Source organism: Podarcis melisellensis (genome assembly GCF_964234715.1).
Source record: "Podarcis melisellensis genome assembly, chromosome: 1".
In the NCBI taxonomy this organism is placed as follows: domain Eukaryota; kingdom Metazoa; phylum Chordata; class Lepidosauria; order Squamata; family Lacertidae; genus Podarcis; species Podarcis melisellensis.
The window spans coordinates 129,829,645-129,854,999 of NC_138528.1; the positions used below are offsets into that span (position 1 = coordinate 129,829,645).

The window sequence follows — 25,355 nt, forward strand, 5'->3', positions numbered from 1 at the left end:
GAAATATCTGCACCGCCCACTGCTGGGAACAGGGTTCTGGGCTAGAGTCTAGCATTTAAAAGATAAAATGTAACTTTCCTAAATGTTGTCCAATATCTACATGGAAAGCTTCATTTTCCTCAAAGGTTTATTTCCATGAACCAGACTGGGTGGCTGTGGACCAGTCATGACTGCTTAGCTTCATCTGAGCTACCTTGTAGGGTTGCTGCAAGGATAAAATTGGGGGGGGGGGCGGCGACACCAGACATGTGTGCATGGGGTGTGGCAGGTATAGCCAGGGACACCCTAATGTTTCAGAAAACCAGGAATCGTGATGAGCATAGAGTGCAGCAACCTAGCTCCCTCAACTGCCACAATTCTCAGGGAAGCGGTGGGGAGGGAGAGACAAAGGCAGAATGGGGAATGAGGAATGCAGAGAGAGATGCAGGCAGAATAAAATGGCTGGAATGGCTTCTGCCCACATCAGTCTCTGGAAGCATCCCTGGGGTGACTGGCTCCCGTGGCAGCAGTAAGGGAGGTGGGAGGGAGTCCTTCTCTAGGCCAGGAAGATGAAGAAAATTTGATCTGTTTTGGTCAGTTTGGGCCAGTTCATTATCTGGTTAAAGATAAAGATCATGGAAATTGACCATATATTTCTGCACGTCTGGTTAATACTACCGTATAAATTTGGAATTTTGTGTATCATTTTTAAGTTGTGTAAGTAAAGTTTAGTTGTCAATTTTAAAAAGTAAGTTTAGTTAAGCTTCAGTTTCTTTTGTTTTGTTGGATGAATAAAAATAATGAGTATGAATATGCATTCAACAAATGTACATCTTTAAATAAATAAAAACTCCATGGGTGCACACCTGAACGAAATGTGCTGTGCATGCCTTTGGGGGAAACCATGTAAACCTCACTGAATTTCAGGTCTTATTACTAATAATTTTTTTTCCAGACATGAGCCACCTGTGAAGCATATTCATGTCTGCAAACATCATAACAATTGCCTTGTATAAATGAGCAGTGTACATGATTAGCTAAAAAATAATAATAATCCATAAATGGTTCAGCTGCTTCTAGGGCAAATGTTCCTAAAACAAATTATCCTAAATGCAAAGTCACCTCACAAATTTATATTTAATATCAGAATTGCAGGAATTCTCATTTGCATTCTTCAAATCTGATATAACTTCTCCTGTCCTGCAACCCATATTCCCAATCATGGATCTTAAAAAAAAGAAAGAAAGAATGGTGTAGAAGTATTATATTTTGCGTGTAGATTGTTAGCACTTACTTTGATCCCTGGAGGTCCTCTTCTGCCCTGTTCTCCCTGCAAATCGATAAAAAGCACAGCCACAAAGAGTAATGTGAATCTATCTCTAGCAACAACCTCTGTTCTATTTTTGTCACTGCCTCTGCTTTGCAGTCTTCTTTCATGGTTCCCTGATAGGAAACAGGCCACTTATTCTGAACTTCCTTTGAGGGAAGGCATGTGGAAGATCACAGCAGGGCTAAGTAGCTGTTTTCGCTAAACAAGCCTTATCCGACACCTCCCCTGTTCAGCTTCTGGCCCTCCTTTCCTTCAATGTTTCTTCCACAATGATGCCCATGACATGGCTCCCCCCCCAGACAGGACCCACATTCTCACTGCCCCCCAGACAGGACCCACATTCTCACTACCATTCCCTGTAACAGGCAGGGCCAAGCCTCCTTCATCACGGTAATGTGGCCTCCCGCCAAGCCTCAGCCCTGGGGCCCATTGCGACTGAAATTATTATATCCAGATCTTTGGATGAAGGTGTGTCAGTCCACATTTTCCACATGTTCCTCCCAATATGTCCTCGCTCCAAAGCTGGCGTGAAATCCCCTGAATTGTCTCAGGCAGCAACCAGCTCAAGGTGACTGAATGCAGGGAATCCATCCCTGATGATACTGGCATGGGAGCAGGAGAGCACGCAGGGGAGAGCAGGGAAATGGCTCATGCAACCAGGAAAGGCCAGGCATCCCTGAAGAAATACGGTGCTGCTTTCTTCACGGATAACATCACAAACAGAAGGAACTTTGCTGTTTGCGACACCTGGCTGTTTCCCCTAGTTTCTCTCGTTGGTTTTGTAAGTAACCAAATACTATAATCCCAACACATTGATTTCTAACAGTAGCATGAGCTTGGCTGGAAGGCGCACAATTCAGATGTTACTGAAGCTAAGCAAGTGTGGAGCCAGTCATAGGAGACCACCTGGGAACCCCGCTGAATGTCAGCTTGAACTGGAAGAAAGGTGGACTCTAAATGCACCTACATGAATAAATAAGAAAGAACCCACACTGGGGTGCTGCACCAACCTGCAGCCCTCCAAATTGTTTCCAAGAAGCAAATCTTCATGAAGGACAGTATGAAAAATATTACAAATAACAGCTCAGTTCCCTGTCCTGATGCATTGTTGATGGAGTGTAGCAAAGCTGTTTCCTTCCATTTCACGCTAGGAACCATTAACCAGAAGCAAACTAAACAGTAGGAAATGAATAGTACTCACATTTCTTCCAGGTCCTCCTGGGGTACCTGCTGGTCCATCTCTTCCAGGTTCTCCCTGGGACAGACAAAGCACAAAGTCTGTTTATTGCTTTATAGGCAAAGAGTAATCAATATAACAACATTTTGTTTGAATTATCAGTTTTTATTGCAGTGACAATCCAATGAAATAAGCTTTACCGTTTGTCCAAGTTCACCCTTTTGGCCTTTAGCTCCTGGCTGAGTGACATCAGGTCCTGGTGTGCCCTGGAAACAGCAGCAGCAAAAAGTGAACAAGTCATTAGTGAGGTAGCATTTGCTTTAGTAACTTCCTGAGTAGCCATGATTTGTGTTTTGAAACATGTGCTGCAAAATTAACATGCCTTGAGATCTCAGATTGTTATGCTATATATATTTCCCCTGCCTCAGCCCAGTGGAAGGGATTCAACTAGCAAAGATTGATGCCTCGATTGCTTTGAGGGTTGGGCTCTAGGAGCCCAAATTTCAGTCACCTCAGAAGAGGTAGCTGCATCTGCATGTTACGCTGCAGTATGGTGCAGCCAGTACCCTAGATGTTCCCGTTCTAGAGAGCCACCACTTGGTCAGCAGAGAAACCTAAATAAATTGAGACAGCTTGTGGCCCACTCCCAGGAACCGTGTACACATTAGGGGCTGCTTGTATACAGTATGCCAGAGATGGGGAAGAACCAAAATTGTGTGCGTGTTTTAGTGATGCACACCACTGGACATCAAGAGCCTTCTGCTTCACAGAGAAACTGCTCCATGACAGTTGCCAGTCTAAAGTCTGAAATAAAAACCCTTGAAAAATGTTCAGCATATTTACCGAATCTCCTCGCAATCCACGGTCGCCACGCTCTCCTCTTTCTCCTTTGACTCCTTTGGCACCCTGCAACGGTATATCCACATCATAACACAGCTGAAAGGCACCCAACACAGCTATGGCTTTCTGCAGTCAGCTTTAAGTATGTTGTCTGACGATTGCTGATTTCCCACAAAGAAAACACTAGTGAAATGGAAAATGGACTGCATTCTTGCATCTATCTCAGGGCCCCTTTAATACCAAACAAGAGGACCCCGCCTTAGGCCACGCGTGTCTTTTCTGATGTAGAATCAGATGTGTTGGTGCCTGTGTTGGACCCGCGGAGGTCTTGAGGTTGCAAGCATTTTGCTTTGGTTGTTTGGGTGCCGGCAACAGCTCTGGGTTCACATTTGCCCTAGTGTGTGTTTTGAGTACTGTAATAGATAATATAAAACTTACCCGTCTACCGGGGCCTCCCCTGTCCCCAGGAGAACCGGGATGACCTCTGTCTCCCTGGCAAAAGCAATCACATTATTCACATCTATTAATGAAAGTTTGTTACATAAAACAAATATTTTCCAAACCAGAAAAGTTTCCTTTGAATGCCCAAATGTTTCCCAGGCAACTTACTTCTTCCCCATCTATTCCATCGAGGCCAGCCTCACCCAATTCACCCTGCAGAAGGGAACAAAGCAGTTATTACAGGGCAAACCACCAAATTTACACCAAGGTGGCAATGCATTGTTTGTAGGAGACAATGCATGGTACACATTTTTTCCTTCTGATATTTCTAAATGGTTACATACCTTTTCCCCTTGAAATCCACGACCTCCCTAGAGAGATACGAGAAAAGGAATGTTATTCATATAAGCAAAACCTTGTTCCTCAGAAACCCAAATTAGAGAAATAAATCAGATGATAATCAAGGGGCCACCACAGTTTGAAGCAGCAGATCATCTGAGTTCTATCCGCTCAGTGGTTTAGACCACTGTAACTCCCATCATCCCTAACCAGCAGGACCAGTGGTCAGGGATGCTGGGAAATTGTAGTTCCAAAACAGCTGGAGGGCCAAGTTTGGGAAACTTTGCTCTAGAGAATAAGACAGACATTCTAGACCATGAATGTGGACCTTCAGGTCCGTGCCAAGGACAGAGGTCAAGTGTGCCTCTCCAGGCCTCTTTCTCTGGCTGCCAGAACTCTCTGGAGGGCACCTGCCCTCCCCCAGGCCACAGCCTCTCATGGACTCTGCTCTGGTTCTCAGGTGCTTCTCCCTGCCTGCACTGTGCCCTTGTACTGTGACAGTGCCTCTCACTTGCCTGGACAGAGGACGGAGGTGGGTGAGAGTGGTTTTGTATGTGAAGAAACCTCTTCCCTTTGCACAGGGTGGAATGCAGTCTATTGTGCAAAGCTTGCCTGTAGCTTACTTGGGTCTGAGTTGATGCCATTTTGGGTTCCCTCCATTCTGCTAAACCTGTTTTGCAATGGCCTGGTGTCTACATGCAGATAAATGAATTAGCTTGAAACTAACTTACTGTGGAAAGGTTGTATCCCCTGCTCTGCCTTCTGCTGCCTCTGGCCCCATCCACCCTGACATGTGGCCTGCAGAGGGCTGACCATTGGGCTGAAAGGGTGACCACCCCTTGCCAGTCTGGATTTAGGTGAGGGCACAACCAGCTCCAGGGTTTATGGAGCGGAGTTTCACAGCATAATCCTTTATGTGCCTGCCCCAAGGTAAATCCCACTGAACTCAACGGGGTTACTCTCAGGTAAGTGGGTATATGAGTGAAGCCTCCCTGGATAATCCTACAGATATCTGTTCAGAAGAAGTTCAACTGAATTCAGTGGGGCTTCTTCCCCAGGAAAGTGGGACGAGACTTGCAGCATGCATCACTGTCATTCATTTTCTGAGCTTAGGGGAAAGAAGACGAAGCAATGTGCTGAAAATACCCAATATTTATCACATGATAAATATGAGTGCTCACGGATCTGCTGCAAAATACCAATACTTGATCTTCAGCTGGAGTGAACAGGGCTGGAACCTATGGACAGATGTTCATCTGCTTTATTCTGTACTATTTGTGGTTGTTGCTTTTAATACCTTAGTTCCTCTTTCACCAGGACAACCTTGGAATCCTTGAGTTCCGTTTATACCTGGAGGCCCACGGTCACCCTGTGAAGAAAGAAAGGAATAATTCAACAATTTGCATTTATGTCCATTCAGTCATAGATGGACTGGGTATTATCTTGGCTATTGTGCCTTACCTAGAAAGCTGCTTATTTAAGCACTTCTGCAACTAACACCTGGTGGATCTCTAGTGACACCTCTCCTTAAAGACTCACATAGAAATTCCATCATACTTTAATAAAACTATAAATGGGATTTGCTGCCCCCCCGCCACCCATTTTAAATGGCAGATGAGAAAAAGCAGTCATGTGGCCTGTGCTGATCAGCCCACAGTACTAACTACCATTGCTTAGCTCTTTGTAACTTACGTCTGCAACCTCTTCCTTCCAGCCACACGACAAGATGAGGGGAAGGGCAGACACCCTTAAGGTTAAAGTCACTTTCCCCCTTCATTTTCTTTTTCATTCTATAATTTCATTTTTAATTTGCATACCACCTTTTTACATAGCTGAGCACAGGGCAGTTTACAAGTCACAGAAATAACAAAATATAGAACAAAGATCACACATCCTATAACAATCTGATCCAGTGCAAGGTAGTCGTAATGAAGCAGATTACTATAAAAATAAACAGCTCAAATCAACTAAATAATTGATTTGAAATATGTTACAATTAAGAAACCTCAAAATCAGCAAAAAACAATCAAACAGAAAATCACTCTCAACCATTACAGTAAATCGTTACTAGACTACAATCAGTTAAAACAGCAGCAAAGGCACAACATACACAAAATTTCTCAGTCGAAAAAAAACAACAACTGTCCAGTAGCACCTTAGAAACCAACTAATTTCTCAAGGCACATGAAAGAGTTTCTATTTCAAAAAGTTTACTCACTGGTCCGCCTTCATCTCCAGGATAACCTCTGTAGCCATTTTCCCCTGAAGATCCCTTTAAAACACACAAAGACACAACACACATGGTTTGTATTTCCATCTATATACAGTACATACACTCGGGCTCTCTCTTCTAATATCCTGTATTCCTCCCCTTAATCTCAATTCAAAATCTTTCTGGGTTTCTACAAATAGAAGGTTTCTATTTTACTATTTATAGAAGTAAATAATTCTGTATGTATATCAAATTTTACAATCTTTCATGAATAGCAATGGTATCTTCTTTTTATGGCATTAGAGGCTTGCAGTCAGATAATAACAGAAGCAGATGGTATTTAGCTTATCTCTGACACCTGAAGTTCTATTCCTGTTTCTCTAACGTGAACAGTGTTAAATTATTCATTATTCTTTGCATTACAACTCAATGAGATGTTCAGAATTTGACCAACATAGCAGATGTCTTTGCCTATTCACATTCAACTTGTCAATACATCAGCAAGCACTGCCAAGCGCAGAAATATGACCCTGGGACTACGAACACAGTCCCCAGCATGGTCAAATTCTGAGCCAAAAGTAGAAACTTTGCTTTTTATCAACCTAGGTAACAATGCTGAAATGAAATTTCACATCAGTTGAAATGAAATTTCAATTCAGAATCTGGCAAATTTTAATGGACAGCACTGAACTTATTATCTGCACAATTCTTTCCAAACAAGGCTACATGAGTACAATATACAGAATTTGCCATAATTCAGTTCTGGCCCCTCTCATTTAAGCACTTCTGCAACTAACACCTGGTGGATCTCTAGTGACACTTCTCCTTAAATACTCACATAGAAATTCTATCATACTTTAATAAAACTATAAATGGGATTTGCCGCCCCCCATTTTAAATGGCAGATGAGAAAAACCAGTCATCTGGCCTGTGCTGATCAGCCCACAGTACTAACTACCATTGCTTAGCTCTTTGTAACTGAATTGAAATTGCTTAGCTCTTTGTAACTGAATTGAAATTTCAATTCAGAATCTGGCAAATTTTAATGGACAGCACTGAACTGATTATCTGCACAATTCTTTCCAAACAAGGCTACATGAGTACAATATACAGAATTTGCCATAATTCAGTTCTGGCCCCTCTCATTGCCATTCTAAGAGAACAAGGGAGGTGTTCAGGGTGAGTCCTGGCACCTCTTTTTCTAGAAAAATAGCATTGGCAATACATAGATCATTGTGAAATAAAAGCTGTCAGCCAAAGAGCTACTTTCGGTGTGCCAGGGGTCTGAGCATTTTTTCTAGTGCAATTTTGGCCTCTTCCCCCTTGCCTCCATCAATGCCATATCACTGATAGCGCCCAGTTTCAGAACCATGCTGCTATTAGTCATGGGGCTGATATCAATTCAGAATCTGGCAAATTTTAATGGACAGCACTGAACTGATTATCTGCACAATTCTTTCCAAACAAGGCTACATGAGTACAATATACAGAATTTGCCATAATTCAGTTCTGGCCCCTCTCATTGCCATTCTAAGAGAACAAGGGAGGTGTTCAGGGTGAGTCCTGGCACCTCTTTTTCTAGAAAAATAGCATTGGCAATACATAGATCATTGTGAAATAAAAGCTGTCAGCCAAAGAGCTACTTTCGGTGTGCCAGGGGTCTGAGCAATTTTTCTAGTGCAATTTTGGCCTCTTCCCCCTTGCCTCCATCAATGCCATATCACTGATAGCGCCCAGTTTCAGAACCATGCTGCTATTAGTCATGGGGCTGATATCCCCAGATCTAAATCCCCTTGGAAGTGTGGAACTAGTTATGTAGTACTTTGCATCCTGGTCAAAAACCAGAAAATTGGTTGCTGAATTTCCATTGGCTGAAATCCCAATGAGGCTGAAACATCTCACCTTTGGTCCAATAGATCCTGGCAGACCTCTGTCTCCCCTCTGTCCTGAACATTTGCATGGGACACCACAGCATGCCTTTTCTGCAATGTTGTCCTGTAAGGAAAGTAAGTATTGCCATTAGTAAATTAGAACACAGATCAACTCATTTTTTTAAAAAAACACATGTGCTACAAGTAAATTCCTTCTCCTCAGTGGCCATGTTTGCAGTAGATTAGGGTGTGTTGCTAGAGAATGAAAGGAGTTGAGGCACAGGCCCATGACACAAATGTACATAAAATTTGCATATGTTAATGTGCACCCAACTGTCCTACAAACCAAAGTCCTTTTAAAAAAAAAGTCAAAAGAGGCTCCTTACAATATCTCACAATGAAGGCAAGTCCACTAACATGAAAGAGGGAAATTAATGTATGAATTGTCTCAATTTCTTTTGGAGAGTTTAGAAACTAATGTTTTAAAAACTGGCAACTAAATTTAAAATAGCTGAAAAAAGCAGGAAAGATGCTAAAAGCAGCAATGAGGACAGTACTCAGCTGACCTGGACCTACAGCTCGGAGAATAGGTGTACATCTCTGAAAACATTTTCTAGAAAGCAACTGTGCTGAAATAGGCAGAAGGATGTCAAGGAACATGGTAACAGTAAAACAAGCCTTGAAGTCATAATATTTGGGGAAATCATTTAAACCACAGGCCTTTCCCCCAAAGAATCCTGGGAACACCAAACACAAAGCTTTCTTTCTTGTAGTTTGGATCCATTGCTCCGTGTCTGCTGCTCCAGAGAAGCGGACACGGAGCAATGGATCCAAACTACAAGAAAGAAGATTCCACCTAAACATTAGGAAGAACTTCCTGACAGTAAGAGCTGTTCGACAGTGGAATTTGCTGCTGCCAAGGAGTGTGGTGGAGTCTCCTTCTTTGGAGGTCTTTAAGCAGAGGCTTGACAACCATATGTCAGGACTGCTCTGATGGTGTTTCCTGCTTGGCAGGGGGTTGGACTCGATGGCCCTTGTGGTCTCTTCCAACTCTATGATTCTATGAAAGCACTATTCGCAAACTGCAGTTCCATGATTCACTGGGGGAGCTGAGTGCTTTAAATGCAGGTGCGGTTGGGACCACAGCATGCAAACAACTCTGAAAATGACATCTTGGTAACTAAGTATTAGAGTCCAATGGAGAATTACATAGGAGAACTAGTTTGACGTAGCAGCTAAGAGATACAGAAAGTTGCTAGCTGAAATGTCACCTCATAGAGTTAGGCACAAAAAGAGTGCATTTCTGCAAAGAAGAAACCACAGGTGTGTGACAGGTGTTCAAACCTAAGACCATAAAAGTAGACATCTAAAGCTACCCAGGGAAATTACAGATCTTAGTTATTTACTAGTTGCTCTGCCAGTTCAAAGTCTATATCCTGCAGATTCACTCGGAGAGGTCGATTATAAGTGAAACCACGCCCAAATTCCAGCTTCATCACTTCGTCAAAATTTGCTGCTCGCTCCAAGCCAACAAAAATGAGAGCCTTGACACCTGGAGAATTGTAAGAAAAAGCCATCAGTCATAAGCGATTGTTCACCAACTCTAAACAGCTTATTCTGTATAGCTCTGCAAAGTGCCACCCTTGTTCTCTGGGTAGACACCATCAATACGCTGATGATGGCAGCTAATGCCCTCCTTTCATTTGATCCAAACACTCTGCTCTCAGTGCTTATTCTGCCTAGAACCAAGTTGCACCAAATTACTGGTGCCATCTCAGAAATCCACACTATCAGATTCTGGGAAAAAATTTCCCTGCTGTTCTTGCTATTCAGACACTGATTGGTCTCTGTTGACCCAGCCAGGCCCAGAAGTTAAGGAGCCCTTTAAAAATTGGAAAGAGGCAACTACAGGCTACTCCTCCCACAGCTCAACATTTTGTGAACCATTTCTTTTTTTCTAAAAAAAATCCCAGTAATGGAGGATGGTGAGAACCCCTTCCTCGAAGCTGCCACACACATCTTCCTTGAATTAAAAAGACAGTACAGCAACACAGCTTCTCAAACGGCTCCTTGGCTCATTCATTCTCTAGGAATATGGTATTCCTCTGGCTCCAATAGACTGGGAACAGTGCAAATGTAGCACTGAGCAAGAAACCCTTTCTCCCTTTTTTGTAATTGTCTGGGACAGCCCTTGCTATGTCAAATGGTATCACAAGCTAGTAATTAACTCTTTCTTGTGTTGCAGTGGTTAAAGAATGGCAAAAGAGAACAAATCAGGGTAGTTTTAAAATGTCAGTCTTTCATCTTCATTCAAAATGGTGTCCAGTTGTATCTGAATGCAGACAAAATTCTGCTCTTCCCTCTAATAATAATAATAATAATAATAATAATAATAATAATAATAATTTTTTATTTATACCCCGCCCTCCCCAGCCAAGGCCGGGCTCAGAGCGGCTTACAAGCAATAATAAAAACAAAAAAAAATCCTTCCAGTAGCACCTTAAAGACCAACTAAGTTAGTTCTTGGTATGAGCTTTCGTGTGCATGCACACTTCTTCAGAAACACTGTCGTGTGTATGCACACGAAAGCTCATACCAAGAACTAACTTTGTTGGTCTTTAAGGTACTACTGGAAGGAATTTTTTTTGTTTTGACTATGGCAGACCAACACGGCTAACTATCTGTAACCTAGGCAATAATAAAAACAAGATGAATGATTACAACTTAAAAACAAAAATAAAATACATTAAAATAATGGAACATTAAAATATTAAAATGTAGCCTCATCGCAGGAGGAGAAGGAAAAGAAAGGGGGAAAAGAGAGGGAGGGAATCAAATTGGCTCCAAGCCAAAGGCCCGGCGGAACAACTCTGTCTTACAGGCCCTGCGGAAAGAAATCAGATCCTGCAGGGCCCTGGTCTCATGAGGCAGAGCGTTCCACCAGGCCGGAGCCAGAGTTGAACCATTGTGCAAAATTTGCTTATGAGATACAAAATTTGGCTAAAATCGGCACAGAAATGTTTAGTCCACCATCTTGATTAAAAATGGCTTCCATTTGCATTCAAACACAGACAAAAACCATCTCCCTCATGCAAAATTTGCTTACAAGGCAAAGAGACATGCAACTTTCCAAAATATATTGTTGATAATACCTTCTCTCTTCAGATCATCAGATGCAGCTGCTAGCTGCCCTCTAGCACCATCAATGCCATCAGTTAAGTGTATTACAACCTGAGGAAGGAAATAAGTTATTATACATCAGTTGTGAAAAACATTTATATGAAAAAACACCACTCTAATGTAATTTATTTTATTATTAGATTTATAAACCGTCCTTCATCATAAGATCTCAGGGTGGTTCACATAACAAAAGGTCTGCCATGAGAAATGTAACAACCATTCTGCTTTCAGATGAATCCTCCTTATGGCTGGGTGCTGATGCCATAGCTGCTATTCTCTGCATTACAAGAATTCTGCACAGCTAAAATGGAACCCGTTCTCGGGGAAGGGAGGCACTTCTGTGCATGTCCCTCTGCCATGGGCAACCTTGGGCCATGTAGTTCTCCCCAAGGTGCCCTGGTCAGTTTTCAGAATGACATTCAGGAAATGGCCTGTGGTTCATGAGCTCTCCAAGGATTTCTTCTGGATATGCCCTGTGGCACAAGGGTATTCAAGGCCAACCGTCCTCCACACTCTTTGCCTTGGATGAGAGCAGGATGATGTAGAAGTTGGGAGCAGCAAGGAGACTGATAGCTCCTCCAGTCATGGAAGAGGGACACGGGTGGCGATGTGGTTTAAACCACTTAGCCTCTTGGGCTTGCCAGTTGGAAGGCCGATGGTTCGAATCCGCACAATGGAATGAGCTCCCATTGCTCTGTCCCAGTTTCTGCCAACCTAGCAGTTTAAAAGCACACCAGTGCAAGTAGATAAATAGGTACCACTGTGGCGGGAAATTAAACGGCACTCTGGTTTCCGTCACAGTGTCCCATTGCGCTAGAAGCAGTTTAGTCATGCTAGTCATGACCCAAAAAGCTGAATGCGGACAAACACCAGATCCCTCGGCCTGAAGCAAGATGAGCACCACACCCCATAGCAGCCTTGGACTGGACTTAACCTTCCAGGGGTCTTTACCTTTTACCAGTCATGGCATATGTACTGTGACTGTCTCCAGAGGTTTGGGCAAGATAGGGCAAGGTTTGAAACGAACAAGGCTGCTTAGGGCAGAAGAGTGGCTTACAGGGCAATGCAAGTTAGCTATCTCCACCAAAATTACATCTATAACTCCATACAGGCAAACAAAACTTATTAAGTGCTAGTTCAAGACATTTTGCAGCATAAACTGAAGCCCTAACCCTACCATTCTTCCCAACACACTTTAAATTCAGACGCCAATTCATAGATCATATCTAATTCATATAAATCAGTCAAGATCAATGCTATAAAGGAATACATTGGGGGTTTTTTAATCTTCACATTTAAGCATTTATTTGGCAAATCAGATTTTATCTAAATTTCCCAGCTAATAGTGGATAGTGCTGTGGTAAGAAAGCAAATAAGATTTTACAAATTCTTTCAAAGAGCAACTTGTTGCTTTGTGCCTATAAAACACTATTTGGCTGCAGCAAGAGATTAGGATCATAATCCACTAATCTAGATTTAAAATAATGGGGGGTGGGACTTAATTTGCTTGCAGCTGTTAAATAATATTTTTGCAAGAGTTTAACGAAACAGTTGGGAGAGTTTTTTGCCAGAGCATGTCAAGCAGTTCCAGTATTATGGCTACTCAGCCTTCCAGGCTTTGTGCTGGTTATAAAACTGAAAAGCAGCACAGATCCAGAGTCCATCCCCTCCCCTCCAAAAAGCGAGAGAATGAAGTCCAAACTTACCTTCACGGTTCCAGCAGGAGATGCTCTGAATTTGTTCTGGTAAGATTTGAGGGTCTCTGCAGTTAGGACATATGGACCACCATTGTGCAAAGCTTGGAACTTCTCAAACAACTCCGGCTGGTACTCAGAAAAGTCAAATGCTTCCACAACTCCAGAGCGAGTCTGCGCCAGGAGAGCCACCCGCACCCGAGGTGCCTGGTTGGCAGTGCAGCTAATTTTCTGCATCTGAGTAATCGTGTTCAGAATGTGATTGACCTTTGACTCCAGCACCTTCTGCGAAGCAAATATGCTTTGCCCTGGTCCGACATCTGATACATCAAATCCGAGTATAACATCCAGGTCACAATCTTGAGTAGACAAAAGCACAATGGCATGTTACACCGCGTAGGGGAACATACATCCTACACAAATGTGTATAGGAGTCTTCCATACAGAAAAGGGGATTTATGTAGCAAGTACTCATAACCCAATGTCCTAGACATGGTGCTTTCTTTCTGTTATTCATGGGTAAATTGATAACAACAATATCTATAATTATTAAACTACAGTGCAGATAAGCTTTCAGTAAAGATGTTCCTTACTTAAGCCTTTGTCTCTGCTTCTCCCTTTTCCCCAAACTTGCACCACGGCTAAACTTCCACCCCTAACATATTGGATACCCCCTGGGACAGGTGCCACACTTGGTGTTATTTAGCTTACTTTTTAAATTTCCGCCCCACAATGGTCCAGTAATGCCCTTCCAGTACTTACAGAGGAAAAGAGGGCCAGAAACCCTGATAGCCAAAGGGGCCTCCATGTTGAAGAAGGAGGAGGAAGAGGAGGGGGTGGCTTCCAGCACAATATACAAAAACACAACAGAGCATCACACATTTAAAGCTTCCTGATACAGGACTGCCTTCAGATGTCTTCTAAAAGTCAGACATCCGACGGGAGGGCATTCCACAGGGTGGGCGCCACTACCAAGAAGGCCTTCTGCCTGGTCCCCTGTAACTTCGCTTCTCGCAGTGAGGGGACCACCGTGGCTGTGAGAGCTAGAAGCAGAACTTCATCTGCTCATCTTAACGCAGCTGAGGGAGCATTTCAAATCTTAGCTTTGCCTCATGCATGGTTTGAATTTTATCTCTGCCATTAACTCACTGGGTAGCTTTAAGCAACCTTCTCCCTCTCTCTCTCTTTCATTCCCCACCCTGCCTTTGGGGTTGTAATAATCATGTAAGGTTGCAACAGGGCGGTAAGCCATAAGAAGAACTATACAAAAACCAAGCTTTACCATTTTCATTCAGGACCAGCCAGATCCCTAACTCTCCTCAAGCTTCAAGGTCTTTCAAGAAACTGGAATTTGGGGCCTTGAGCCATTCACTGGCCTGACTCAGACTATATCCCACCTAAGAGACCACTAGTGGTGCATTCCCACATGCCTTCAGCAGCGACATGCTTTTTAAATTGGCAAGTGTTGAAAATAAAGTAGGTTCTATCGTAAATAAAGTAAGTTCTAGCGGGTGGCGCTGTGGGTTAAACCACCGAGCCTAGGACTTGCCGATCAGAAGGTTGGCGGTTTGAATCCCCGCGACGGGGTGAGCTCCCGTTGCTCGGTCCCAGCTCCTGCCAACCTAGCAGTTCGAAAGCACCTCAAAGTGCAAGTAGATAAATAGATACCGCTCTGGCGGGAAGGTAAACTGCATTTCCATGCACTGCTCTGGTTCGCCAGAAGCAGCTTAGTCATGCTGGCCACATGACCCAGAAGCTGTACGCCGGCTCCCTCGGCCAATAAAGTGAGATGAGCGCCGCAACCCCAGAGTCGGTCACGACGGGACCTAATGATTAAGGGTCACTTTACCTTTACCTTTTATCGTAGAGTGTAAGGAAGTCAACCATTCTATGGAAGAAGCTACTGTACTTTAAAAAATGCAGTATCAAAGGAGAGAAAGAAGCAAAAGCACAGTTGTATACAATAATTACACCAATGCAGAGCGTCAAGATGGAAAGTGGACAAGAAAAAAGCAATGGAAACAACCCAAGTGTATTTAAAATGGCAGCCATTACCTTTTGAGACTTCCCCCACTGGTCTGCACAGCTGCTCTTTCATGGTATCACTCAAGGTAACCAGCACAGCCTCATTCAACTCCGAGAGTTCCTGGGCCGTTGCTGCCCGGAAAGCTGTGGTGCCGTCACTGGAGAGTTTGGTAACTTCCCCAAGGTCAATGTTTTTCACTCCAACTGCAAACACCTTGACACCTGACCGTGCCAGTGCTAAGGAAGCTGCCTGCGCATCGTCTTCCGCCTTGCCTCCTGTTATAATAAATGCAATCTGAGGGACCTTCTGATCTGCCCTGCTGCCAGCCTCCTTCACGAAGTGTTTTGCTTGGACATGCTTGATGGCTGCTCCAGTATCGGCAACTCTGCCTCCTTTGTATGTTACTTTCTCAACAGCAGTTAAGATATCGTCTTTTCTGGAGAAATCCTTCAGGAAGAATTCATCACTCACATCTGAGTTGTACTGCACTAAGGCAACGTTAATGGAATCGCCTTCTTCATAAATAGCGTCAATGATGCCATATACAAAGTTAATCACTTCTTGGAAATTGTCTTTCCCAAAGTTGATGGAGCCATCCAGCAAAAAGACAACGTCTGCTTGTTTTTTGCCATCTGAAAGATGTAAATGGGTGGGGGGGAGAAGTGTGAAACAGGCTGAAGACCCCCTGCCCCAATCAGCAAGGCAAGAGAGCTGCGTCATCTGCATAAGGGTCACCAGCAGAATCCATAAAATATAGATAAATGCATTATGGATACCTCTCCACATTTACTTTGTAAAGAACAGAAAGTGTCTAGAATTGATGGTTGTGAACACAAACTTGAAAATAAGCAGGTGCTTAAATCTTACTTAAATTTTTAGAGGGACTGAATTGAACAATAACAATTGAAGACACATTATTTCCTCTCACTAGACTAGTATTGTTGCCCAAAGTTCCATGAATGGCAACTCATCCTTTGCCAGTGCTTATGGGAGGAAGAAATGAAGCTGGATAGCAAATACCCACATAGGATAAGCTAAAACCAAATTCAGTATATATACTGATCATAGCTGTCAACGTTTCCTTTTTTTTCCAGGGAAATTCACTTATTCCAAATAGGATTCCTCACAAGAAAAGGGAAAAGTTGACAGCTATGATACTGATGCATCTAACAACCGTAACATCCCACCCCTACACCCCATTTTCAATGTTGGGGGTTTTAAGGTAGGCTCCTGTGCCCCCATGTGATAATTTTGTAGATGATTTTATTTTGTATCCTATTATTAAAATGTGATGTCAAGATAATGAAGAATATGTTAGTTAAAGTTTTTTAGATTCTAAAAGAATAAAATTATCACATGGAGAGCAAAAAGGAAAGAAAGAGCTGGTTCATGTGATTACCTTCTGCTTGAAGGATGAAAGTTTGGTATCTCTATCAAGCAAAATGGGAAAGGGCTTTGTGGGGTGAACATTTGCTCTCACCCCCATTAGGAGTATCACAAAGTATCAAAAGGGTGGTGAAGGATTGTTGGTATTGTGAGCAAAGACTGAAACACTGGAATGGCCTTTAGCTTGTATACCTCATTTAACATATGAAGCAATCCATTATCATTACACTCTGAAAGGCTCCTCTTCTGGAAACTATCAAATTTATTCTTATGGCCTATACCAAAGTAGCAGTGCTCCCCTCATCACACAGTGCGTGGATTTCTGCCAGTCACGTTCAAATTTATATGGGGTCAGTCCAAGGCCAGGCCAGCTTTTAAATCATGGGAGTGGACTTGAGTGAAGACTCCCAGGGTCAGTCTCAGGCCCCACCCCCTCAGTGGCCCCGCCCCCAGGCCTGCCCACGACTGGATCAAACAGGAAATCAAATCCCAGTGAGCGGTGAGAGAGGTGAATACATCTCCCTTCAGTCACTGGAGTCAAGACACGCTGTGGAGACTTTGAGCCACAAACACCACATCACCACAGAAGGCGTGAGGGGACATTTCCTCCGCTAAAGAACAAGCCTACTTGGTCTCTTTTGTGTGTGTGAAATGACAGCGCAAAGGTCTCATTTCCTCTAAAATTCCTCTAAAAATGCAGTATTTCCCCAGCACTACATTCAAAAATATTTGCTTTGAAATGAAAGACTAACCAGGGAAAACGTCAGGCGGCGAGAGTGTCGGTTCTTGAGGTGCCTCGAATGATGCATAAAACCTTTTCGCTATTGATGGGAGCTCAGTAAACTCTCTCACGAAAAACACAGTTCGGGGATCATTGGTAATTAGTCGCAGTTCTTCGTTGTCTGCATTGCCTGATCCTACACCCAGGCTTTTAATCCCAGATGTCTGCATCCTGGCAGCAGGTCTGCTGACATCATCCTCCGACCTCCCCCCAAGCAGAAGAACTAAATGCTGTGGGACTCCATCTTCTCTTCTGCTGCCTGCAGATTTAACAAAGTAGTTCTTCATAACAAACTCCAAGGCTTTCCCAACATTCAGGGGAGCACCTCCTCTGTACCGCAAGCGCCGAAGGCTGTCTACGACAGCACCTCTTGTTTTGTGTTCTTTTAAGTTGAACTCAGGGAACACATCATTGCTGAATTGGACAACAGCAACTCTTGTTTTGCTTGGTGCAATTTCCAACATCTGGACAATCTGGATAATAAAATCTCGAATGCGAGCAGCATCGTCCCGCTTGACATTGTCAGAGGTGTCGATGAGAAAGACAATGTCCTTTGCTTCACTGTCAATATCTGCAGGAAGGAAAAAGGCAGCAAAGAGGAGTGTCATTGGCTTTCTTCTTACACAAATGCCAGGCTCAATTCCTGGCATTTCCAGTTAAAAGCAGCTTGGGGAGAAGTGGCTGAGAACATAGACTGCCACTGCCAGTCAGAACAGACAATATTGGGGAAGGTGGACCAATGTTGGAACTCTGTAAAAGGCAGTGTTACAAACACCGGGTAAACCAGTTTAGCTTTTTTTCTAAGCTGTAGGTGCTTTTTTTCTATGTGCAGCATTTTCAAAAATGTGTTTATGCCAATCTGTACAAAATAGGCTTCTGAAGCTTGACTCCAGTTTTTAAACACATTTCTAATGTCAGTATCCTAACACCTAGTCTTAACCACAAGACTAGGTCTTGTGGTTAATGTCAGTGGATTTCATTAATGTCAGTGGATTTCATTTCCAAGAAAGTGTGTTTCAGCTAGCAGCAGGATTCCATTTCTGCTACTGCAATACTACAAATTATTTCACATTCCTCTTGGAGTTTAGAAACATTAAGCTAGCATTGTATGCTGACATGGTTGTGTGCAAGCATTAAGGGGTGAGACAACAGTAACCTCTCCTGTTGGGTATTAATATTCATTCTATACCAAAAGAATATCTTGATCATTACATTTGTTTAGCTAACCATTTTCCTTATTTAAGTATGCATATCCAAAAGCAGAAATTTATCTCTGAACCCATGATACAGAGGCACCATTTTAAGAGGTTTATGTCCTCTTTCAGGTCTTCCCACAGGCATCTGGTTGGCCACTGTGAGAACAGAATGCTAAGACTAGATATGCCTTTGGCTCGATCCAGCAAGGCTCTTCGAATACCCTTATATCCACCAAATGACATTTGAATATTATGTTCTAGAACAAGAGCACTTGTTGGAGCTGGCTCAAGTCATTTTGCCATGTGAAGAGGAACAGCAAATCCCTCCTTCAACAACTGAAACTGCATAGTACCCAAGTTACGTTGGCATCTGAGATAGAACATCAGAACATATGAACAGCCTGATGGATCAGGCTGATGGTCAGGCCTGACTCGGTGGTGGAAGCAGCGGGCTCCGGTGCACAAATGCACCGCCTGGCAGAAGCACACACCCCTCCGCCCCCCAGCATGTGACAGAAGACACTACAGCCCTGATTCAACTTATGCTTTTGTGAGCTAACACTCAATGGGCACCATCAGGCACCACCATACATATAAACCAATTCTTTTGGTCTAGGCAAGAGAATTACAGATGCATTAACTGATCATAAGGAGATTGATTATTCTCCTTTTTTAAAAAACGCTACCTGAAAATGTGGCAGATCTGGCTAGCAAAGAAAGCTAGCTATTGCCCTCACCCACCCAAATACAGATTAAGAACCTTACATAGTGATGTCAGGAATGAGGGGAAGCAAAGGATCTTCTATCCTACTTTTAGCATCATTCTGTGAACTCCTAAGAGGAACAGAAGCTAATGCGACCCCGTGCTAGTTATCGTAACAAGAGCCCCAGAACATTCTGCAAACTCTTCAAACTCCTAAGTCTTCAGACTGGTGCAATTCTGCAGCAGTTGTTGTGACATGTAGCCTGGTAAGAAGTTTCCCTATAAGATGGAAGAGGTGGGTTATCTAATGGGAGATGAGAAAATGATTTACACAAACAAAAACAGACAGCAATCTTACCTATAGGGGGATAACTTGTGTCACCAATAAGGCTTTGTATCTGCTGTGAAGTTAGTGTTGTAACAGGGGCCAGCAATTTCTGTTCCAGACTTGGAAGATCCTGATAGGTTGATATCTGGAACACATACTGAGGGCTAAGAGCTATTTTGACCAATTCCTCATAATCCATGTTCACTCCAATAGGAAATGGTGCCACACCAACACTCTTGACTTGGACTACAGGATCCTCTAAATCATCATCAGGTGGTCGGGAAAAGAGAATTATTAAAAACTGAGGTGCGCCCTCTTCTATGCGACTTCCTGAGGGCTTCGTAAATATGTTCTTTGACACATATTCTAGGGCAGATCCAAGGTTGACTTGCCTCCCTCCTTTGGGTCTGAGTCTTCTCACTGCAGCTTGTACCTCATCCTTGGTGGAATGTGCATTCAGCAGAAATTCAACCCTGGGGTCATTGCTGAACTGAATCACAGAGACCCGAGTAGAAGCAGAGCCCACGTTCATATTGTTTACAAGTCTCTCAATAAACTCAACAACTGAAGGAAATTCAGTAGCTGCAAACTGGGAGCCGTCAATAAGGAACACAACATCTCTCCTCTCATCCACTACAGAAAAAAGGAAGACTTTAGAAGACACTAGTACAAATAAATGATACAAGCAACACATTTGAAAGGCACAAATAGTAGTAATTTTAGATTACAGTCGACTTCCCAAGCGTGGCTTCTGATTGGCTGCAGAAAGCTCCTGCAGCCAATCGGAAGCCCCGTTGGACATTTGGCTTCCAAAAGAACATTCAAAAACCGGCTTTCAACGTTCCAGTTTTCAATCATTAGGGAGCTGGAACGTTTGACTCCCAAGGCATTCGGGAGCCGAGGTACAACTTTATCAGCAATATGGCACTGAAGCCAAATGTACACTCAGTAAAAGCTACACAAGGTGAGCTTGGCAAAGTTGATGAGTGTTTCTCCTGACAATTTTTGCTTACAATCTTAGTGATGGAAAACTATTGTTCTCTTATAATGGCAATGGCACGTACCTGAGAGAGGCTGGAACTAAGTTCCAGTGAGTTCTGGATGAAGAAAAGCCCTGGGTATGCTAGTGGGAGACAGCACAGAAAGTCCTACTTGCACCATGGGATTTCCCTCTTCATTTCCTCCCCCCATGCCCTCCCCCCAATTGGCCTGGGGAAGGAGAGCAGAGAACTTTTTGACTGACAAACAGAAATGCCAATGCTGACACAACAATCAAATTAGTGTGACATTGAATTCCTCTGTTAGAAACTATAGTATGAAGTTTGCAAATCATGCCTTATGTTAATTATAGCCTGGCATGATGTCTAAATAGGCAATCCGTAGGATGGTCATCACTACTCTGAAACTGAGAAACAGGAGGGCTGAGCTAATGTGAAATGAAAACAGAAAAAGCAGCATTAAGCCCTGGTTTGTCTGTTGCCCATCTGGAAGCATTTGGGGTTATGACTAGTGCAAACCATAGTTTGCCAGGGTGTGAAGTGGGCACAACATGCAGTAGGATGGCCATTTTGCTTCTCTCCTACTGCACAAACCTTCATGGAGCCCACCAGACCTGCCGCTTTTATCTGCATCAGCCCGAGGCTGCGGCACAATAAATCTGGGTCACAGAAGATAATGTAGCCAGCAACACAATCAGAAAACATAACCCAAGAGTAACCCCTGGAACCTTATAAATGCACACAAACATACACACAGGAAGTTCCCTGCCTTCTGCAGGTGAGACATTACCCACTGGTAGTGTAACCATCCATTCTGGGTGCAGATAACAGTACCCAGACTTAGGGCTGCCATTTTGTGTGCAGCAATTCCGGCATTTCCCCCACCATACGGTTCTTGTGTAAAATGTTTTTGCGAGATTTTGTGCTCTTTAAGCAGCCACAGGGGAAGCCAAAACAAGCCCTGACAAATGTGATCAGTGCTGCTGCAATAGCCCTGTGCCCATTTTGAACCAGATGCTGCAGAACAGGGTTCAACACGCCTCCAGCAACTTGGGCTGCTTCATGACCTCAATGTGTTTGTGTGTAGTAGGAGCATAATTATAACACAGGTTCAATAGTTAAGAAGTTTCTTTTCACCTGGGCTAGGAAGCGCTGTGGCCAAAGCGGTTATTTTTGGCCCGGTCAACTCAGCCACCGTCTGTGAAAGTGTTTGTCTTAAGGAGCCCAGCTGAGCGACACCTGGAACAAGGTACACAAACTGAGGAACGAAAGAAATTGTCTGCATCTCAGTGGCATCTGCATTTCGAATCCCAATGCCAAACGGCACTGCACCCCTCGTCTTGAGATCCAAGGCAGGCCTTGTGACATCATCGCTTGACTTTTCCGCAGTCAGCAGGAACAATATCTGTGGGACCCCTTCAGACAACCTGCTTCCAGCCTGGCTGGTGAATACATTGCTCCTCAGGTAGTTAAGGGCAGCCCCTGTATAAGGGGCAGGGCCTCCCATGGCAGACACTCTCTGGATGGCCCTGATCACTTCGGCCTTGTCTTGGTAGCGATTCAGAAGAAACTCCGGCTGCACACGACTGCTGTACTGGGCCACGGCCACCTGAACTTTGTCGGGACCAATATCCAAAGAGTCGACCAAACCTTGCACAAAGGACTTCACCTCTGGGAAAATGCTTCGCATGCCATCCGAACCGTCTATCAGAAACACAACATCCTTCTTCGGAGATTCCTCAGCTGTTGAAGAAATGTGGGGGTTATGAGGGGGGGAAAAGGAATACAATCAATTGTCACATAAAGAAAAAGGTAAGCTCCCATTTGCCTATTAAATTTTGCATGCTTTTGCTCCCAGGGTGAAAAGAAAACTGAGGGGGAGAAATGAGGGAAGGAACCAGCACAGGGAATGAAGAGAAGTAGAACCTCAAATAGGCACAGGAATTGGTTAAAAAGATTACCAGCTTAAGTAGCTTTACTGGGAGAGCCAGGGAAAGTCAGAGTGACTGTTCAGTTTTCCTGAAAAAGGAGGTGGTGTGATTGAGCCCAAAGAAGAGATTCTTGATTTGAAATGCTTCAGGGGAGCCTTCAGAAACCAAGAGACTCCTGTCCACTGTGAAGTTTCATTTTCTCTCTGTTTCCTGCTCCCATCGTCATCTCAGTAGCAAATACTTGAAAGTTCTCTCTTCTACACTCAAGGGCTCATCTACACATACCTTTGCTACAGGCTTTCGAGACACAGCTCTAGGCTTTCCAGGTCTGTGTCGAAATGGGGTTTTTGTTTTGTCCTGGCACTTTTCATAAGAAAACCCATTTTTTAACCACTGAATCAGAATGAACGACCATCTGTGGAAAACCCAATTGCTGTTTGCTATGTTTCAGCTCTAAAATGCAGGTTTCCCAGATAAAAGTGCAAGAAAAGAAAAGAAAAAACAATGCTCATGGACCTGGAGAGCCCAGACCTGTCCCTAGATATACGGCACAAAAGGACGTGTGGATGGGCCCCTACTTAAATTACCCCTCGTTTACACTGGCTTTACCTTCCCACACATCAGGCTGAAAATGGCCATGCTAAACTGTAAAAAGGTAAAGGGACCCCTGACCATTAGGTCCAGTCGTGGCCAACTCTGGAGTTGCAGTGCTCATCTCGCTTTATTGGCCAAGGGAGCTGGCATACAGCTTCCGGGTCATGTGGCCAGCATGACTAAGCCACTTCTGGCAAACCAGAGCAGCGCACGGAAACGCCGTTTACCTTCCCACTGGAGCTGTACCTATTTATCTACTTGCACTTTGACGTGCTTTCTAACTGCTAGGTTGGCAGGAGCAGGGACCGAGCAACGGGAGCTCACCCCATCACGGGGATTCGAACCGCTGACCTTCTGATCGGCAAGTCCTAGGCTCTGTGGTTTAACCCACAGCGCCACCCCCGTCCCTATGCTATACTGTACTGCAAGGAAATAAGCAGCTATAGGATGGAGAAGCAGCATTTAATAATGAGAGAAAGGAGCTTTTTCCAGGGCGAATGCTTTACCTATAGCAAGCAGTCATGAAAAAGCAAGAGACTACTACTGTATGCTGACAGATAAAATATAACAGTTGCCTTGTGTTCTTTCTGATATAATCTATCATACAGATTGGTGCTGGGCTCATGACAGAGCCTGGATTTCCAAACTGGGGAGTCTGTTTTCAAACTTCCCCCAACTCAAAGCCTGTTAGTATCACTACTGCACTTCATTATATATGGGAAGCACCTTATAGCTGCACACTCAATGACATTTGTATCTGGGAAAAGACGTGAATGAGGTCTCTCCCATGCAAAGAGGAAGCACAACACTCCCTGCACTTTATAAGCATCAAGAATTATCTATTTGAGACTTTTTCAAAGTAAACAGACTCTCCTAAATGCTTTGAGCAAATTGCAGCTAGCCAGCAATTTCTTATTTACAGCTTCTTGTGTAACCCGTTGGACTGTGCATGCTTCAAAGAAAAAGACGAAAACTGCAGAAATGAATACCTGATGGCTGAGACGGAATAGCTTTCAGCAGACTGCCTATTTGAAATTGCAGGTCTCCAATTCTGGAAAGGGAGTCAGCAACTAGCACAAATTGAGGGTCGAAAGCTATCTTTTCTAATTCGCTACGATCTGCAGTTCTGGATTTGATAGCAAAGGGAATAATTCCAATTTGTTTCAGAGCATCAGCAGGGACATCCACCCTATCGCTTGATCTTCCAGCAGCAAGGAGCATAAGTAGTTGTGGCACTCCTTCGTCAATCCTGCTTCCAGCACTCTTCACAAATATTTCCTTCGTGGCGTAATCTAACGCAGCACCAATGTTGAGCAACCTCCCTGTTTTTATCTTCATTCTTTTCACTTTCTGAAGGATGTCTTGCTTGTTTGGGATATCTTCAAAGTTGAACTCAAGTTGCACGTTATCACTAAACTGTGCCACAGCTACACGTATGGCATCAGGACCCACATCCAGGTCAGAAATAATCCGGTGCAAAAAGTCCCGAACAGCAACAAACTGACCCATAAGGTTGGCTGAGCCATCAATCAAGAACAAGATATCAAACTTGTTTTCTAAGAATTAAGAGAAATGAAAATGTTTAATACACAAAAAGATATTGCAGATTTATTTTGCAAACTAGGAGATAATAAATCAGAGCGATCTTGATTATGTAAGAGGAAGAATTCAGGCTTTGGGCCTTTCTATAGCACCTTTCCTTAAAAACCCCAAATTGTGGAATCACTGGAAATTACTCTAGAACTTCCAGGAGTGAATTATTGGTACTTTTAATGTATTATGCATCGTGAGGACTATATTGTTGAGATGTGCAATCAAGTGAACCTAAAAATGAGGAAGTGGAAATGATTCCAGCTTCTTTGAAATGCCTAAAGCAGACCTTAGTACTTGCAGCTTTCTGTCATCAACACAGGGAGAGCATCACATCGTAGAGACATGAGGCTTCTGTCTTTAAGGCTCTGAAGAGGAGGGGTGGTACAGAAGTGTGCCTTCTCCTATCATAGCCAGTGCTTTTTTCTGGCAAGGAGTTCTTGAACCAAGTACTGTTGCTTAGGCTGCCACTGCTGCCTGCCAGCCAGAGTGCTTCCTTCTTACAAAGTTGGGGAGGGAAGGAAGGAGCATGTTCAGTTAGCTGCCTACTTTGTCCTATTGTAGCTGGAGGACACATGGGGAGGATATCCCCACAGGCTCAGGCGGCCACAGCCCACCATCCAGTGGCAGGCACCTCCTACATCCCTTAAGGGGCTGGATAAAAGGGAGGAGGAGGAGCAGGACTATCGGCACAGGCTCAGGCAGTGGCTGCCGGCCTGCTAACCAGCGAAGTGAAGATTGTGGCACTTTCTGATGGTA

General features: G+C 43.7%; 1 protein-coding gene across 1 annotated transcript in view; it reads right to left on the reverse strand.

The window, feature by feature from the left end:
* The window catches only part of COL6A3 (collagen type VI alpha 3 chain), a 110,360-nt gene that overhangs the window by 43,753 nt on the left and 41,252 nt on the right, over positions 1 to 25,355 (reverse strand). Inside the window, exons 7-24 of the mRNA XM_081899488.1 lie at positions 23,996 to 24,562; positions 21,619 to 22,224; positions 19,514 to 20,116; positions 17,228 to 17,827; positions 15,119 to 15,721; positions 13,076 to 13,422; positions 11,342 to 11,420; positions 9,596 to 9,741; positions 8,221 to 8,313; positions 6,325 to 6,378; positions 5,404 to 5,475; positions 4,112 to 4,138; positions 3,936 to 3,980; positions 3,765 to 3,818; positions 3,330 to 3,392; positions 2,687 to 2,752; positions 2,511 to 2,564; positions 1,274 to 1,309 (exon numbers count right to left, since the gene is read on the reverse strand). Coding sequence (XP_081755614.1) covers positions 1,274 to 1,309; positions 2,511 to 2,564; positions 2,687 to 2,752; positions 3,330 to 3,392; positions 3,765 to 3,818; positions 3,936 to 3,980; positions 4,112 to 4,138; positions 5,404 to 5,475; positions 6,325 to 6,378; positions 8,221 to 8,313; positions 9,596 to 9,741; positions 11,342 to 11,420; positions 13,076 to 13,422; positions 15,119 to 15,721; positions 17,228 to 17,827; positions 19,514 to 20,116; positions 21,619 to 22,224; positions 23,996 to 24,562 — 4,115 coding nt within the window. The remainder of the gene's footprint in view (positions 1 to 1,273; positions 1,310 to 2,510; positions 2,565 to 2,686; positions 2,753 to 3,329; positions 3,393 to 3,764; positions 3,819 to 3,935; positions 3,981 to 4,111; positions 4,139 to 5,403; positions 5,476 to 6,324; positions 6,379 to 8,220; positions 8,314 to 9,595; positions 9,742 to 11,341; positions 11,421 to 13,075; positions 13,423 to 15,118; positions 15,722 to 17,227; positions 17,828 to 19,513; positions 20,117 to 21,618; positions 22,225 to 23,995; positions 24,563 to 25,355) is intronic.